The 18,653-nt window shown below is 33.5% G+C and overlaps 1 protein-coding gene across 4 annotated transcripts in view; it reads right to left on the bottom strand.

The window, feature by feature from the left end:
- Nucleotides 1-18,653, bottom strand: part of CNTLN (centlein) — a 305,405-nt gene that overhangs the window by 213,511 nt on the left and 73,241 nt on the right. For all 4 annotated transcript variants that reach the window (XM_057498718.1, XM_057498720.1, XM_057498721.1 and 1 more), the window contains 3 exons: nt 16,870-17,004; nt 16,088-16,267; nt 592-729 (listed from right to left, as the gene is read on the bottom strand). In XM_057498718.1, the coding sequence (XP_057354701.1) occupies nt 592-729; nt 16,088-16,267; nt 16,870-17,004 (453 nt within the window). The remainder of the gene's footprint in view (nt 1-591; nt 730-16,087; nt 16,268-16,869; nt 17,005-18,653) is intronic.

Below are 18,653 nucleotides of genomic sequence, written 5' to 3'. Positions count from 1 at the left end.
TATTTAAAAGTTATGTTCGCACTCTACCATTAGGTATATGTATATGTGTGTATATATGTATATATATTATCACATATATGCATGTGTGTATATATATTTATATATTTATGAATTATCCTAACAATTTTCTGATAAAGGTCATTATAAAGTAAATTAATAGGTAGTTTAAAATCTTTCAAAACACTGAAAAACAAAATTTTCAAGTAACCTCACTTTATGACTAGTACTTAAAGATTAAATATTTTGATACAGAAAGAATATTTCACAAACTAAAACTATTTAAAACATAATAAAATGTCAAAATTGGGTTCCTCATTTGCTGTTCACTACAAGAGTAATAAATATTACATAACACATGGCTAGAAATTTTAGAAGGAAACAATGAATGAATGCATTATCTATGTTAAAAACGAAAAGAAAGCTACTCTTTATCATGCTCTTCCCAATCCAGCACAACCTCGGATTCTCCCACAAACATATGCACCCATATTAGACATCTGTTGTTATTTTGAGTATTAATAATAAATATAAATGATGCATTCTGAATAACTAATGACATTTCTATACTGGTAAATTAAAAACTGAATATACTTGCCTGATCAGTGTAATATCCATATCCTTCTGGATAAGTTCAGTTTGTTTATTATTCAACTGTAATGATAGAGCATTATATTTACTCTCTGATACTTCAATTTCTTCCCTTGCTTTGATTAAGCTGTCTTCAAAGGCCTAAAATTAAAGCACTTATATCACAATCAAATATAATAAATATCAAATACATTTTTAAAAATAGTCTCTTAAATTTAACTGGTTTACAAAATGACGATGAAAAATTAGTCATGTTTCAATTTTTCTTTTTTTGTTTTCACTTAATTTTATAAATTTTAGTACAAATAATAACCTGTATAACAGTCATAGGTTATTTTAGAACCTCAAAAAGGATCATGGCTTCCTGATGTGAAAGTTAAGAATTTGAAGCAAATAAATTTGATAATCTACATAAAAATTTACTTACTAAAGGTACAATAAAAAATTATTGTACAATTTAAAAGTTGTTAATTACATTAAAAATGAGTTCATGCACTTAAATATTAATCATGACAAATAGCAATTGTTCCATTATTTCTTCTATTTTAAATGCAAACACACAGGTGCACTCAGAAAAGTAAGGAGAGTTCTGAAAAGATACCAAAATAATTTTACAATGTTTGAAATCCAGATCATGCTGGGATCTCGATGATGGTAAAATTTCACATAAAGTTCAAAGTTGGACTTTTCCTCCTGATAATTCTCTAAATAAATGTTTTCTCCTTTTGAAACAGCTTAAAAATTGATGTTATATTTTCTGAAAAATCTAAATTAATTTGAATTATTTTTATAAAGGATTAAATAAATGTTATATCTAAAACTAGAGTATGTCCACATAAACACTGTATGTTCATTAGTTCCAAAAGAGAACACCAAGCACTAAAAATATACTCTAGACATGCTCTTACATAATATACTCACTCTGTAATAGAGACTGTGATATTTAAATATATATGTGTGTGTGTGTGTGTGTGTGTGTGTGTGTGTGTGTGTGTGTGTATTGGATTTCAGTCAAAATACCCCTGTGAATATTTCTTAAATTCTTTGTGTGTGTGTGTGTGTGTGTGTGTGTGTATTGGATTTCAGTCAAAATACCCCTGTGAATATTTCTTAAATTCTTATTTATTACAAAAAGGATAATATCAGGTAGGTAGGTGGGTGGGTGGAAGAAAAAAGAGAAAGAGGAAAGAAGGAAGGAATAAAGGAAGGGAGGGAAGGAGGGATGGGAGAAGGAAGAAAATAGAAGTGTTGGCTAGGATATAGAGAAACTTGAACTTGTGCACTGTTGGTAACACTGTAAAAAGGTGTAACCTCTATGGAAAACAGTACAGTGACTTCTCAAAACATTAAAAATAGAGTTACCATACAATCCCATAATCTCACTTCTGGATATATATTTTTAAAAAATGGAAACCAGGGTATTCAAGAGATATATCCACAGTCATATTCATAGTAGCACTATTCATAATAGCCAAGAGGTGGAAGCAACCCAAATGTTAGATAGGCAAGATGTGGTATACGTATAATGGAACACAAGGCAACCTTAAAAATAAAATAAATCCTATCATGTTCTACAACATGAATGAAGTTTGAGTACATTATGCTAAATGAAATAAAATAGTCAAAAAGCACAATTACCATATGACTCCATATATATGAGATATCTAAAGAGCCAAAGTCATAGATACACAAGTACAATGATGGTTAGCAAGGGCCAGAGGGATGGAGAAACACAGTTGTTATTAATGAACATGGAGTTGCAGTTCTGCAAGTCAAGAGTTCTGGAGATCTCAACAGTAATGTAAATATACTTAATGTTATTGAACTGTACACTTAAAAAATGGTTAAGATGACAAATTTTATGTTATGTGTTTTACTCAATAAACAAAAGGATATTTTGCCATGTACAACAACATATTTGGACCTTGAGCTCATAATGGTAAACCAAATAAGCCAGTTACAACTAATAAAAATACTGTATATTTCCACTTACTGTGGTATCTGAAGTACACAAACTCACAAAAACAGAAAGTAGAATGGTGGATGCCAGGGCTGGGAGTAGGGTGAAATGGGGAGAGTCATTTAATTAGTATAGTTTCACTTTTGGAAAATGAAAAACAGTTCTTCAAATTGGATGCACAGCAATGTGAATATACTTAAAAATACTGAACTGTACATTTTAAAATGGTAAAGACTGTAAATTTCATGTTATCTATATTTTACCAGTTAAAAAAAAAAACCCTCCAAAGAGGCCTAAATTAGACAACACTGTTGAGTAATTTGTGTCCCACCCAGAACTCACTGTCAGAATTAATAGAAAAAATAAGTCAGCAATTTTTGTGGAGGATGATAGCTGAGTGTGATATCAACAGTGACAGACATATTAACAGAGAAATCAAGAGAAGAGATAGCAAAAGAAAACCTTGTGAAAATCAATATGATACCAGGGTGAATGTGCACCTGTCCAAGCCTGTGCTTTCTGAAAAGTAATATCAAGGTACACTGCAAAAGAAGTAAACTTCACTAAACATAGTCCAGCCAAATGATTAAACAAAAAAGCAAACATCAACAGGCCGTGGGGATGGAGCAAAAAGAAATTAGTATCCAAAACTACTACTACATATAATTTTGAATGTCCATTCTTCAACAAACAATTACAACATGTAAACAAACAGTAAAGTGTCATCCATACGGAGACAAAAATTCAAATAGAGAGAAAGAGGGTCAATAAGCCAGACTGCATAAAGACTTAAAAATAGCCATTATGAACATATGTAAATAACTAAAGTGAACCATACTATAAAAAGTACATCTAAAAAAAAAAATGGTGGTGGCAGGGGGAGAAAATACCAGTAAAATGATATATCATTTTTACAAAAAACATAAATCCAGCACAGAAGCTCAACATTTAATATGAACTGACTGGAATAAAAACAACAAAGTGAAGGTAAATGTAGAAAAACGAATAATGAAAATTAACAGTTTCAAAAAAATGTGGGACAATACTAAATGCAACAACATAAGCAAAATGGGACTTCCAGGACAGGGAAAAGAATAAAGAACAGAAAAAATATTTGAATAAATACTAGTTGAAATTTACCCCATGATGAAAAACATTAATCTACATATCCAAGAAATGCAACAAACTCCAAATAGTATACACAAAGATTCTAAAGTATATACATCATAGTAAAAATGCTGAAAACCGAAAAGAAAATCTTAGAACCTACAAGAGAAATATGACTCATCATATATGAGACCTCAATAAGATTAACAACTGACTTTTCTTCAGAAACAATAAACGTTACAGACAGTAAGATAACATATTCAAAGTGCTCAAAATAAAAAAAACCACAAACACAGAATCCTATATCCAGTAAAGCTACCATTTAAAAATGAAGGCAATTATGTGAGGGATTGGGAAAAAAATGATGGCATGAGAGGTGAAGCAGAAATCTCTTTCCAAACCACAAACAATATGAATATACAACAAATACAACTAATCCTAAATGGTGACTAGAAAAAAGATTGTAAGAACCGGCCTACATCTAGGAAAAGAGAAGATCTCACGGCAAAGGGTAAAGTAGCAAAGCTACAACCCAGCGGGACTTGAGCCCTCCCACCAACACAGCTCATCAGAGGGAAGAAGAGAAACACAGTAGGGAGGGAGTAGAAGCCCAGTACTACTAATACCCAGTCTTGGAGATCTACTCTGGGAGCAGAGACCCATATTGCATGGTGCTCTGGGAATTAGAGGGGTTGGAAAGCAAAGACAGGTGGAATACTCGGAGAAACTGGGATTCCAGCCACTTGTGGAGAACAAGTATCCATAACCAGATGTTCCAGAACAAAAGAGAAAGGCAGATGATTTGAAAGACTTCCCAACAGTGAGAGGGTGGCTAAAGGGGCAAGGATAACACAGAGCTTGCTGCTCAGGAGGAAGGACAGGTGGACAAAATCATTCCAGCATGCTCAGCCTAATAGGTTGGGAACATTAGAGAATGTCAGGTGATCCAATCCTCTTACATGGCAATGCAACGCCAAGCCACCCACCGCAATACACAAACTGATGATCCTTCCTTCTGGACAGCACCTGCTTGCAAACTTGATGACCCCGCCATCTCACTAGGCCAATCAGAAGGCATCCCCACCCACAGCAGCTACAAGGGCATATCGCAGCAGCTTCTCCCTGTGCACTCAGCTCACTGGCCTGTCTGTGGAGGCAGGAAATGCAACCAAGAAGCAGTAAAGAGCTCTTTCCTTCCAGCAGGCAACACTGCCACTCACCTGTATCACCCACCAGAGGTCCAGGTGCTGGGCAGCTCCAGAAAGTACAGTTCTGGGCACTAGAGGACCCCAACTACATAAAGCTATTATTCCACATTATTCAGTAGGATTATGAAAAGGTAGAAGAACCTTCTTGAATCCAAAATCCCTCAAACACCAGAAAGAGGGCTCACTGAAACTGAATCACCATGTCTCGTGATAAAGGTTTCAAAATAAAAATCATAAACATGCTAACAGAGCTACAGAAAAATATTCAAGATCTAAGGGATGAACTCAAGAATGAGAAACTTTGAAAAGTACAGTATCTGAAATGAAATGTACAATGGAGGGATTTAAAAGTATACTATAAGAGGTAGAGGAGACAGTAAATGGAGTAGAAATTATAGAACAGTAAAACAAAGAAGTTGAGGCAGAGAGAGAGAAAAAGATGCCTAGGAATGGGAGAAAAATAAGACAATTCTATGACCAATCCAAATGGAATGATATTTGCATTATAGGGGTACAAGAAGAAGAGAGAAAAGGGGATAAAAAGAGTCTCTGAGGAGGTAATTGTTGAAAACTTCCCCAATCTGGGGAAGGAAATAGTCTCTCAGGCCATGGAGGTGCACAGATCTCCCAACACAAGGGACACAAGGAGGAAGACACCAAGACATGTAACAATTAAAATGGTAAAGATCAAGATGGACAAGGATAGAGTATTAAAAGCAGCCAAAGAAAGAGAAAATCACCTACAAAGGAAAACCCAGCAGACTATCGTCAGGCTTGTCAGCAGAAACATTATAGGCCAGAAGGAGGAAGCACGATATATTTAATACAATGAAACAGAAGGGTCTCATACTAAGAATACTCTACTAAGCAAGATTATAATTTAAACGGGAAGGAGGGATTAAACAATTTCCAGATAAGCAAAAGTTGAGGGAATTTACGTCACATAAAATGGATCTACCATGTATTTTAAAGGGACTGCTATAGAAGGAAGTGTTCCTAAGGCTAAATAGCTGTTACCAGAGAAAATAAAACCACAGTAAAGGAAGAAGGCCAATTAACTACTAAGCAAATGCAAAATTAAATCAGCTACCACAAAGTCACTCAAGGGATTAACAAAGAGTAAAGAATATGAAAACTAACATCTAAAGAGTGGAGGAGGAAGAAAAGGCAGGGAGAAAAGAACCTACAGATTGTATTTATAATAGAGTAGTAAGCGAGTTAAGTTACACTGTTAGATACTAAAGCTGACCTTGAACCTTTAGTAACCACGAATCTAAAGCCTGCCAAAAGACGTAGAGGCATAAAAATGCAGGACCCATCAATATGATGTCTACGAGAGACTCACTTCAAACCTAAAGACCTACACAGACTAAAAGTGAAGGGATGGAAAAATATATTTCATACAAACAATGGGGAGAAAAAGCAGGAGTTACAATACTTGTATCAGGCAAAATAGACTTCAAAACAAAGAAAGTAACAAGAGCCAAAGAAGGACATTATGTATTGATAAAAGGGTCAGTCCAACAAGAGAGTACAACCATTCTAAATATCTATGAACCCAGCATAGGACCACCTAAATATGTACAACAAATACTAACAGAATTAAAGGGGGATATAGAATGCAATACCTTCATTTTAGGAGACTTCAAAACACTATTTACTCCAAAAGACAGATTAATCTGTTCGGAAAAGAAGTAAGGTGATGGGTGAACTGAACAGTACACTAGAAAAGATGGACATAACACAATCTACAGACCATCCAACAAAAAGCTACAGTATACACATTCTTCTCAAATGCACATGGAACATTTTCCAGAAAAGAGCACAAACTAGGTCACAAAAAGAGCCTCAGTAAATTCAGAAGGATTGAAATTATACCAACCAGCTTCTCACACCACAAAATTAAGAAACTAGAAATTGTGCAAAGAAAACAAAAAAGCCCATAAAATGCATGGAGGCTTAACAACATGCTCCTAAATAATCAATGGATCAAAGACCAACTTTAAACAGAGATCAAGCAATACATGGCGACAAATGAAAACAACTGCACAATGCCCCAACTTCTGTGTGACAGGAAGAAGGCAGTTCTAAAAGGAAAGTATACAGCAATACAGGGCTATTTAAAGAAGAACAATCCTAAATGAACACTTTAAAATCACAACTAATGAAACTGGAAAAAGAAGAATAAATAAGGTCCAAAGTCAATAGAAGGAAGGTCATAATAAAGATCAGAGAAGAAATAAATAAAATCAAGAAGATAAAACACTAGACAGAATTAATGAAACCAAAAGGTTATTGAGAAAATAAACAAGATAAACCACTAGCCAGACTTACCAAAAAAAAAAAGAAAGTCTACACACAACAGAATCAAAAATGAGAAAGGAAAAACTATGGACATCACAGAAATACAAAGAATTATGAGAGAATATTATGAAAAATTACATGCCAACAAATTGGATAATCTAGAAGAAATGGAAAACTTTCTAGAAAAATACAACCTTCCAAGAATAACCCAGGAAGAAACAGAAAATCTGAACAAACCAATTACCAGCAATGAAATTGAATCAGTAATAAAAAAACTACCTAAGGACAACACCCCTGGAACAGATGGCTTCACAGCTGAATTTTATAAAAAATTTAGAGATCTAATACTTATCCTCCTTAAAGTTTTCCAAAAAAGAAAAGAGGAGGGAATACTTCCAAACTCATTCTAAGAAGCCAGCATCACTCTAATACCAAAACTAGGCAAAGACACACAGAAAAAGAAAATTACAGACCAATATCCCTGGTAAACAGAGATGCAAAATTACTCAACAAAATACTAAGCAAACAGAATTCAAAAATACACCAAAAAGATCATCCATTATGATCAAGTGAGACTTACTGCAGGTATGCAAGGATGGTACAATATTCGAATATGCATCAACATCATCCACCACATCAACAAAAAGGACAAAAATCACATGACCAACTGCACATGACCAGATGCTAAATAGGCATGTAACAAAATTCAACATCTATTCATGATAAAAACGCTCAAAAAATTGGGTACAGAGGGCAAGTACCTCAACATAATAAAAGTCATATATGACAAACCTGCAACCAACATCATACTTAACAGCATAAAAATGAAAGCTTTTCCTCTCTGATTGGAAACAAGACAAGGATACCCATTCTCTAAACTTTCATTCAACATAGTACTGGAGGTCCTAGCCACGGCAATCAGACAACACAAAGAACAAAAGGCATCCAGATTGGTAAGGAAGAAGTTAAACTGTTACTGTTTGCAGACGACATGATACAGTACATAAAAAACCCTAAAGAATCCATCCCCAAAATTACCAGAATTAATAACTGAATTCAGCAAAGTTTCAGGATACAAAATACACAGAAATATGTTGCATTTCTATATACTAATGATGAACAGCAGAAAGAGAAATCAGGAAAAACAATTCCATTCACAATTGCATCAAAAAGAATAAAATACCTAGGAATAAACCTAACCAAGGAAGTGAAAGACCTAAACTCTGAAAACTACAAGACACTCATGAGAGAAATTAAAGAAGATATCAATAAATGGAAACTCATCCCATGCTCATGGACAGGAAGAACTAATATTGTCAAAATGGCCATCCTGCTAAAGCAATCTACAGATTCAATGCAATCTCTATCAAAATACCAACAGCATTCTTCAACAAACTGGAACAAATAGTTCTAAAATTCATATGGAAACACAAAAGACCCTGAATAGACAAAGCAATATTGAGAAGGAAGAATAAAGTGGGGGTGATTATGCTTCCCAACTTTAAACTCAACTACAAAGCCATAGTAATCAAGATAATTTGGTACTGGCACAAGAACAGACCCATAGATCAATGGAACAGAATAGAGAGGCCAGATATAAACACACATACATAAGGCCAATTAATATATAATAGAGGAGCCATGGATATACAATGGGGAAATGACAGCCTCTTCAACAACTGGTGTTAGCAAAACTGGACAGCCACATGACAAGAGAATGAAACTGGATTCCTGTATAACTCCATACACTATAGTATACTCAAAACAGATCAAAGACCTTAATGTATGCCATGAAATCATAAACCTCCTAGAAAAAAACATAGGCAAAAATCTCTTGAATATAAATATGAGCAACTTTTTCCTGAACACATCTCCTCGGGCAAGGGAAACCAAAGTAAAAATGAACAAGTGCGACTACATCAAACCAAAAACTTCTGTACAACAACGGATACTATCAGCAGAACAAAAGGGCATCCTACATAATGGGAGAATATATTTGTAAATGACATATCCAATAAGGGGTTAACATCCAAAATACATAAAGAACTCACATGCCTAAACACCCAAAAAGCAAATATCCTGAAGAATAAATGGGCAGAGTATCTGAAGACACTTCTCCATGAAGAAATTCAGATGGCCAACAGGCACATGAAAAGATGCTCCACATCCCTAATCATTAAGGAAATACAAATTAAAACCACAACGAGGTATCACCTCACACCAGTTAGGATGGCCAAGATCCAAAAGACAAGCAACAACAAATGTGGGCAAGGATGCAGAGTAAGCGGAACCCTCCTACACTATTGGTGGGAATGGAAATTAGTTCGACCACTGTGGAAAGCAATATGGAGGTTCCTCAAAAAACTAAATATAGAAATACCTCTGACCCAGGAATTCCACTCCTAGGAATTTGCCCAAAGAAAACAAGATCACAGATTCAAAAAGACATATGCACCCCTATGCTTACTGCAGCACTATTTACAATAGCCAAGACATGGAAGCAACCTAAGTACCCATTAGTAAATAAGTGGATAAAGAAGATATGGTACATATACACAACGGAATATTATTCAGCCATAAGAAGAAAACAAATCCTACCATTTGCAACAACACGAATGGAACTAGAGGGTATTGTGCTCAGTGAAATAAGCCAGGCAGAGAAAGACAAGTACCAAATGATTTCACTCATTTGTGGAGTTTAACAACAAAGCAAAAGTGAAGGAGCAACACATCAGCAGCAGACTCACAGAGTCCAATAAGGTACTAGTGGTTAAAAAGGGAAAGGGGATGGGGAGGGCAGGCGGGAAGGGAGGGAGAAGGGCATTAAGGAGTATTATGATCCGCACCCATAATGTAGGGGGGGCACAGGAAGGCAGTATAGCACATAGATGACAAGTATTGACTCTACAGCATCTCAGTATGCTGACAGACAGTGAGTGTAATGAAGTGTGTAGGGGGGAACTTGATAATATGAGTGAATGTAGTAACCACAATGTTGTTCATGTGAAACTTTTATAAGATTATGTATCAATGATATCTTAATAAAAATAAATATATATAAAAAAAGAAGGCAGAAAGTCCAACTACAGCAGCAACACTGAAACTGTTAGAACTGTATTAGGAAAACTCTGGAAAGCATTCAAAGGTTTACAGAACCAGGCAAATGCTGAACCAAGAAAAAGCAACTTGAAAATGGGATGAAATATGTGTGGAGTTTTTACTTCCCCTTTTCCCCCCACCATCTCCAGCACACTGGCCATCTTAAAGCAGTGGTACTTTTTAACTGGCAGTAGCCCACATAGTCAGTAGGGTAGGGGATCCTGGTCCCTGGTTTGGAGGAAGCAGAACAGACTTGAGTAGCAAATTATTCTGTGTATCTCTTCTAATTTATTTGGCTATCTGAAAGAGTGATACAACGTAATTATCTCTATTTGACCTAAGTGTGAATGAAGACTGGAAAAGTAGAGGGTGTGGCTCAAAAATACCACAAGGTAAACTATGAAACAACAGCTGCCTGGGCAAAAGATCATTGGTATATATGAAAGAATAATGCCTAAGCATTCTTTCCAATTTTGATGAAATACATGCACCCACAAATCCAAAGACCTCAACAAACTCCAAGTAAGATCAACAGAAAGAGACCCACATTGAGATACATTATAACCAAGCTTTTGAAATTCAGCCAAAAACAAAGGAAACCTTTAAAGGAATAAGAGAAATTGACTAATATACAAGTAATCCTTAATGAGATTAAAAGCTGATTTCTCATTAGAAACCATGGAGGCCAGAAGACAGTGAATGACATATTTAAGGTGCTGAAAGAAAAGAACTGTCAAGACTGTATTCTATACCCAGTAAAATTGTCCTTCAAAATTTAGAGTGTAATTAAGACATTCACAGATAAAGAAAAGTTGAACAACTTCATTACCAGATCTGACCTACAAGAAATGCTAATGGAAGTCTTTCAGATTGAAATGAAAGGATGCAAGATAGTAATTCAAAATTGTATAAAAAATAAAGATTCCAGGAAAGGTAAGTACATGGGCAAATATAAACCTGTATGACTGTATATTTGGTTTTTAGCTCTACTTTTCATTTTCCATATGATTTCAGAAACAAACACATAAAAAAACTATAAATGTATGTTACAGGGTACACTGTATTTATATAATTTATGACAACAACATCATAAAGTGGAGAGAGAGCAATTAGAAGAGTTTTTATATGCTATTGAAGATAAGTTATCAATTCTAGTTATTTTGTCATAAGTTTAGGATAATAAATGTAATCTCCATGATAACTACAAAGAAAATATAAACAAAAGCATGAGAAGGGAATAAAAATATGCCACTATAAAAATCAGCTAAACACAAAGGGAAACAGTAATAGAGGAAATGAGGGACAGAAAATATAAATCAGATGTACAGCAGATAAATAATATAATGGCAGAAGTTAGTCACTCCTTACTAGTAACTAATTTAAATGTACATGGGTTAAACTCTCCAATCAAAAGGCAGAGATCGACAGAATGCATAAAGAAAACATTACATAACCTTATGTCAATTAAAAGAAACTTACTTTAGATCTAAAGACACAAAAGACTGAAAATGAAAAGATGGGAAAATATATTCTATGAAAATAATAACCAAAAGAGACCAGGGATGTATATAATAATATTGGCCAAGTTATAATTTAGGTCAAAAACTGTTACAAGAGACAAAGGAGAGCATTATATATTGACTAAAGAGTCAATTCATTAAGAAGATAAAACAACTATAAATATACATGCAGAAAACTACAGAGACCTAAAATATTATATAACAAACAATTAGAATTGAAGGGAAAAATAATTCTACAATAACAGTAGGATAATTCAATACTACACTTTAAATAATGAACAGAACATTTAGACAGAAGGTCAATAAGAATACAGAGGGTCTGAACAACATTATAAACCAAGTAGACCTGACATACACATATGGAACACTCTACCCCCAAAAGCAGCATACACATTTTGCTCAAGTACACATGGAACATTCCCATTATTAGAGCACATTTTTGGCCACAAAACAATTATCAATATATTTTAAAACATTAAAATTATACAAAGTATCTTTTCCAAACACAGTGGAATGGAGCTGGAACAATCACAGAAGGAAAACCGAAAAATAAAAAAATACATGGAAATTAAACAATACACTCTTAACCAAAAGGTCAAAGAAGAAATCATAAAAGAATTGGAAAATATTCAGAAATGAATGAAAATAAAAACACAACATACCAAAACTTACAGGATGCAGCAAAGACAGTGCTCAGAAAGAAATTTATAGCTGTAAATGCCTATATTAAAAAATAAGACATATCCCAAATCAATAATCTAATTTTTTAACTTGAAGAAACAGAAGTATAGAAAAGTAAATCCAAAAAGGGAAGAAGAACGGAAATTATAAAGACTAGTGTGGAAATTTTTGTAAATGGGAAGACCAAAACAATAGAAAGAACCAACTAAAACAAAAGTTGACTCTGATTATTAGAGAATCCTATCAACAATTGTACATCAACCAATTAGATTAAAATGAAATGGACAAATTCCTAGAAATACACAAATTGCCAAAATTGACTCAAAAAGAAATAGAAGATCTCAAGGTATGTATAAAAAGTGAAGAGGATGAGTTAGTTACCAAAACCTTCCTACACAGAAAAGTCCAGTACCAGATAGCTTCACAGGTGAATTCTACTAAACATTTTAAAAGAATTATTACCAAAACTTGTCAACCTCCTCGAAAATGCGTAAGAGAAAGAAAGACTTCCCAACCCCTTCTTTAAGTCCAGCAGTATCCTGATACCAAACCAGATAAAAGATAAACCTATCCCCGCAATGTAACATTGGTTTAACATCTAAAAATCAAGTAATGTAATACACCATAACCAACAGAATGAAAGACAAAAATCACATGCTCATTTCAATAGACACAGAAAAAACATTTGCCAAAATCCAACACTCCTTCATGATGAAAAATATTCAACAACTAGGCAAGGAAGTGAACTTTCTCAATCTAATAAAGAATATCAACAAAGAACTCAGAGCTAATATCATACTTAAGGGTGAAAGAGTAAGTACTTCCCCCCCTTAGATCAGAAACAAGTCACAGATGTCCACTCTCTTTTTCTATTCAACTTTGTACTAAAGGTTCTAGCCAAAGCAATAGGCAATAAAGTAGGATAAAAAGGCATCAGGTTGGAAAGGAAGACGTAAAACTACTTCTACTTGCAGATGATATGATCTTGTAATTAGAAAATCCCAAGGAATCAACCCATTCAGAAAGGTTACAGGACACAAGGACAGTATAAAAAATTAATTGTGTATCTATACATTAGGATGAGTCATCAAAAAAAAGAAATTTAGAAACAATTTCATGTAGAATTGCATAAAGAATTGAATATTTAGGAATATATGCACCCAAAGAAGTGCAAAGTTATACTCTGAAAACTATAAAACATTGTTGAAAAAATTGAAGATCGAAACAAATGAAACATTCCATGTGAATGGATCAGAAGATACAGTATTTTTAAGATGGTAACACTGCCAGAATTCTTCTGATTTAATGAAATCTCTATCAGAATAATCTCAGCTTCCTTTATTTTTATAAGAAATAGAAAAGTTGATTCTAAAATGCATGTGGAACTACAAAAGACCTAGAATAGCCAATCTTGAAAAAGGAGAATAAATTTACAAACCTTACTACAAATCTACAATAACCAAAAAGAGTGTGGCATAGGCATAAGGATGAATGTACAGATCAAAGGAACAGAACTGAGGCCTGGAAATCTTGTATACAATGGTTCATCGCAGTATTATTCATAATACAAATCTCTCTCTACTGGTGGTAAATAAATAAAATGAAGGATATCTCCTACATTTGTTATTCAACAGCAAAAGGGAATGAAGTACTGATAAACGCTATAACATGGATAAACCCTGAAAACATTATTCTAAGTGGAAGAAGACAGTCTCTAAAGACCTTATATCTTGATTTCATTTACATGAAATGTTTAGAATAGATAAATCTATTCAGAAAGAAAGCAGATTAGTGGTTATCTAGGGCTGTGTAGCTAAGAGTAAAGGAGGAGTGATTGCTGGAGGTTACAGGGCTTCTTTTCAGGATGATGAAAATACTCTACAAGTAACTGTGGCAATAGTTGTACAACTCTGCACAAATTAAAACCCATTGAATTGTATACTTAAAATGGGTTAAATGTAAGGTATGTGAATCACATGCCAAATAGTATTTTAGAAAGGAAAGAAAGAGGAAAGGCTTTCTCTTGACCAACAATGTAATTACATAACTTTAAAAGATCCAGAAATTATACAAACTCTTAAAGCTAGTAAGACAGTTGGGAAAAATCTGCTGATGCTCAGGATAAAATTAATCAGTAACATTCCTATATTCCAAAAATAATCAATTAAAAATAATATTTACCACAATACAACGTTTTTAAAATAATACTAATACCTAGGAGTAAATCTAATAAAAGTGGACAATACCATTTTTAAAAAGTCACAAAGTCTTATTCTACATTCACGATAAGTATAATCACAATTCTCCCAAAATTAATTCATAAATTAAGTGTGGTTCCAATCTGCTTCTAGGATAATTTTTCAGTAAACTTAATAAAATGATCCTATAATAAAAACTGTGGGGTAAGGAAAACTTCAGCATATAGGATTCCTAAGCAAAACATTAAAGAAAATAATAAAATTGACTCTATGAAATTCACAAAATTTGAAAGTCAAATTCACCTTATTCAAGATTCACAGAAGGTATCTGTATATATATATATATAACAAATTATTACTATCCAGAATAAATCAGAATAAATAAAATTGTCTACAAATAAGGAAGAAAAGACAAATATCCCAACAGAAAAAAAATCACGGAACTAAAATCACAGCAAATAACAGAATGTACTATTTGAAAGGCAAATAGGGAAATTAAAACTACCATCAATCATGTAGCTGTGAATTAACACAAGCAAGTACTACTTACCCTTATCACACTACCAAACTGCTTAAAAGTTGTATAGAAGTAGAAACTGATACAAAAACTAAGAAAAAACGCACCAGAATTCATTTCTCTCAATGGCTCAGTCACTCACTGATTGTATACAAACAGATTTAATATACTGCCTTAAATATCTGCAATGAGTTGATTCACACACTCAGGAAGACACAGCCATTCTCCTCTAACTTAAATAATCACATGTACCCACACACACCCACACACACATACACATCCTTACTTACTATATTTTAGTAACTATATACACGTATACTATGGTAAAAGAGCAACCTGAAATTTAATGGTGGAAAAAAATGAACAGAAACGTCCCCAAGACAAAGAGAAAGCCATAAAAAAAGTTTATTTTAAATAATACTGATCAAAAAGAATATAAGCATATTATAAAGATTGATTTTACCTTCTATTTTCTATAAAAATAAAAATTTACTATACATCTCTTAAGCCAAAGAAAAGTACATCTTTGAAACAAATGAGAATTTCTTAACTGTTCTGTGCCTTTTTCCTACATTTTATTTTTTAAAATACCTAGAAAATAGTCTTAAAACTATATTGCAATGAATTCTAATTCTAAATGTTTTTTCAAAACATGTTTTATTTCAAAATGCTTTTATTTTTTAATGATTACATTTTAGATAACTATTTGAAGTCAGTTTCCTGCTTTGCAACATCAATTTTTAAAAAGCTGTGGGTCTTAAGTGAAGGAATATAAATTAATGCTAGTCCCCACTGGTGAATTTGAATATATAACTTGTTATTTAAAGAAAATCATCACATGTAATAAACTTCCTATGAGAAGTTATATATAAAATAAAAACATGGATTCCATTCTCATTGCATACCTTTATTTTTGCATCAATGCTGTATTTTTCTTTCCTCCAAAGTGCTTCCTGTTTCCTCAGTTTCTCCAGGTCATTTAGCAGGTCAGTGCAGCGGGTACTTAATTTCTCATTTTCCTCCTCCAGATTTTTTATAACCAGTCTGTTTTGCTCTTCCTTATTCTGTACACATTCCTTAGTGTCCTGTAGAACAGTACCACGAGGGCCGATAAATAAACAAAAAAAAAAAAACATGAGAACTAATCAGCAAATATAAACTGCGCAGTTTTACCCTCACAGCAGCTTCTTCTATATTTGATGGCCAAGGTCACCTGTATACTTTTATTGGCCTCTTTTCATGCAGGTGGATGGGTCATATTTTTTCACTGGATGACAGCTTTGATGAGTACACATTTGCAAAGAGCCCATTAATTGATCAAGCTGCCTTTGATGCTGTCCCCAGCTATTTTTGAGACCCACACAGACATATCCTCCCAGACCTGGGTTTTATCAATTAATAATGCCAGTCCCATCAGAATCTAATTACAAGAAGCCACATATTCACACTCCTACTTTCTTAGCTCCATTTCCATCATTAACTATTTATCTGAAAGTTGTAAAGCTTGAAAGTCTTAGCTTTAAAGCATCTTTCTCAGAGTTTCTGCATGTGAGAAAACTGTATGGTACAGCAGGGCCTAAGGCAATTTTTCTTCCACGCTTGTCACTTTCTGTGCCACAAAGGCTGACAAAGTTTAACGTAGGACTTCAAAGCAATAGTACTTAAAAATGTGTACAAGCCAACACACTTTAATTTCTTGACTTTTTTCTTTAAATTTCTTCTGCAAGTCACTGAATTCTTTCCTTAAGAAAGCATTTTCTTCATCTACTGCAATCTTCCGTTTTACAAGGTCATTTATTTCCTGTTTTAGTCCTGATTCTCTCTATACAAAAACAAAACAAAACAAAACAAAATCACTGTTGAGTTGGTATTTCTAAGAAAACATTATTTTATTTTAAAACTTTAAGATTTTGATTAATAATGTTAGGGTTAATTAGCTTTCATAATAACGTCTATTATCATAATTCTCATTACCTGTGACATGCTCATAGATTTTCAAGTAAACAGTGCAAGTATGGAATCTATTTATTAGTTAAGATGGAGAACACATAAAACTGGCTACCAAATTTAAGTCACACTCAGAAAGCAAACTTTTGGGATTCATGTGTGTAACGGGAGAGAAACAAAATTTTACAAAACATTCTAATTAAAGAAAATACTTATGTAACTAAGGTAAGAATTACCCTCTTACTTAACTAAGTATCATTTGGAAGAAAACATTTTTTAGAGGAACAATTACGGTTTTGTGAAGGCATAAATAATTTTAAAGAATGAAATACAGTAAGTTTGTTTTGGTACAAAAAGTATCTTGCTACTTAGAAAGAAAAATCAGAACATTAAAACTGCCATAAATTTTAACTCAATATTTTTCTCATCTGCCAGAGATAACAAAAAGATACCTAACTGGAGAATGTATTCATTACTCAACTCTTAGTTTCCCTCTTCTCACTTCATAGCTTTTCTCTCAGAAAATTTCCTCACTCTCTTGGCTTCTGGGCTCATCTATGTCTAAAAGACTACCCAATCCATAATCCAGCTCTGACTCTCTCCCAATGACCAATCCCACATTTCCAACTTTCTACACAACATCTCCACTTGGATTATCGGTTGGCACCCTAAACTAACATGTTAAAACTGAAATCTTTATCTTGAAACTCTCTTTCTCTCCTAAACTTCCTCAGTTGTTCTCAACCCAACCAGTTTTCAACCAATATTTATTAAACACCCATTATCTGGCCTTACACACTTTTTTAAAGTCTCCAAGTCATTCTCAATGGGATTTTCCCCCCAGACCCCATCTGCCTGTTGTCAACCGAGAAGCAGATACACTGTGATACTAACATACTCTTTTCATATTAAGGAATATGCTCAATAGAAAACCCTAAATCACTAAATCAATTCAGTCATCACAATCAGTACTTTTAAAAAGTGGAAGAGAATACAATAGAAAATATCAAGTGATATGCACAAATCATTAGCAAAAAACTATAAACTATACTCATAATAAACTTACGAAGGAAGCAATCACTATATTAAATAAAATATCTCTAATTTTTTTTTGCAGTGTTTAATTTTGGATTTCTATTTCATTTAAGCAATTGTAATTTGTATTTGATACGCACTTTGCTGTATGTTTGCCGGTACTGTATATAAAAAGGACAACTATTATTACATGACACTTTCATGTCATGTGTACATACACTGGGTCATTAAGTAAAATGTATTTTTTTTCAGTGGGGGGATCAGATTAAAATTTGAAAAACATTGTTCTAGATTATATATACTTAGAGGTGAAACTGCTACATAATAGGCTATATGCATTTAAAGAATTCTCCTAGTTTCACATTTGCACCAACACTTCACTCACAAGGGTGGTAATTTTTTATAAGTACAGTAGGTATAAATAGCACCTCAATATAATTTTAATTTGTATTTTCTATTAGAATTATCAGGGCATATAAAAATATGCCT

The sequence above is a fragment of the Manis pentadactyla genome, chromosome 3 (genome assembly GCF_030020395.1).
Source record: "Manis pentadactyla isolate mManPen7 chromosome 3, mManPen7.hap1, whole genome shotgun sequence".
In the NCBI taxonomy this organism is placed as follows: domain Eukaryota; kingdom Metazoa; phylum Chordata; class Mammalia; order Pholidota; family Manidae; genus Manis; species Manis pentadactyla.
This window is presented reverse-complemented; position numbering and strand designations above follow the sequence as displayed.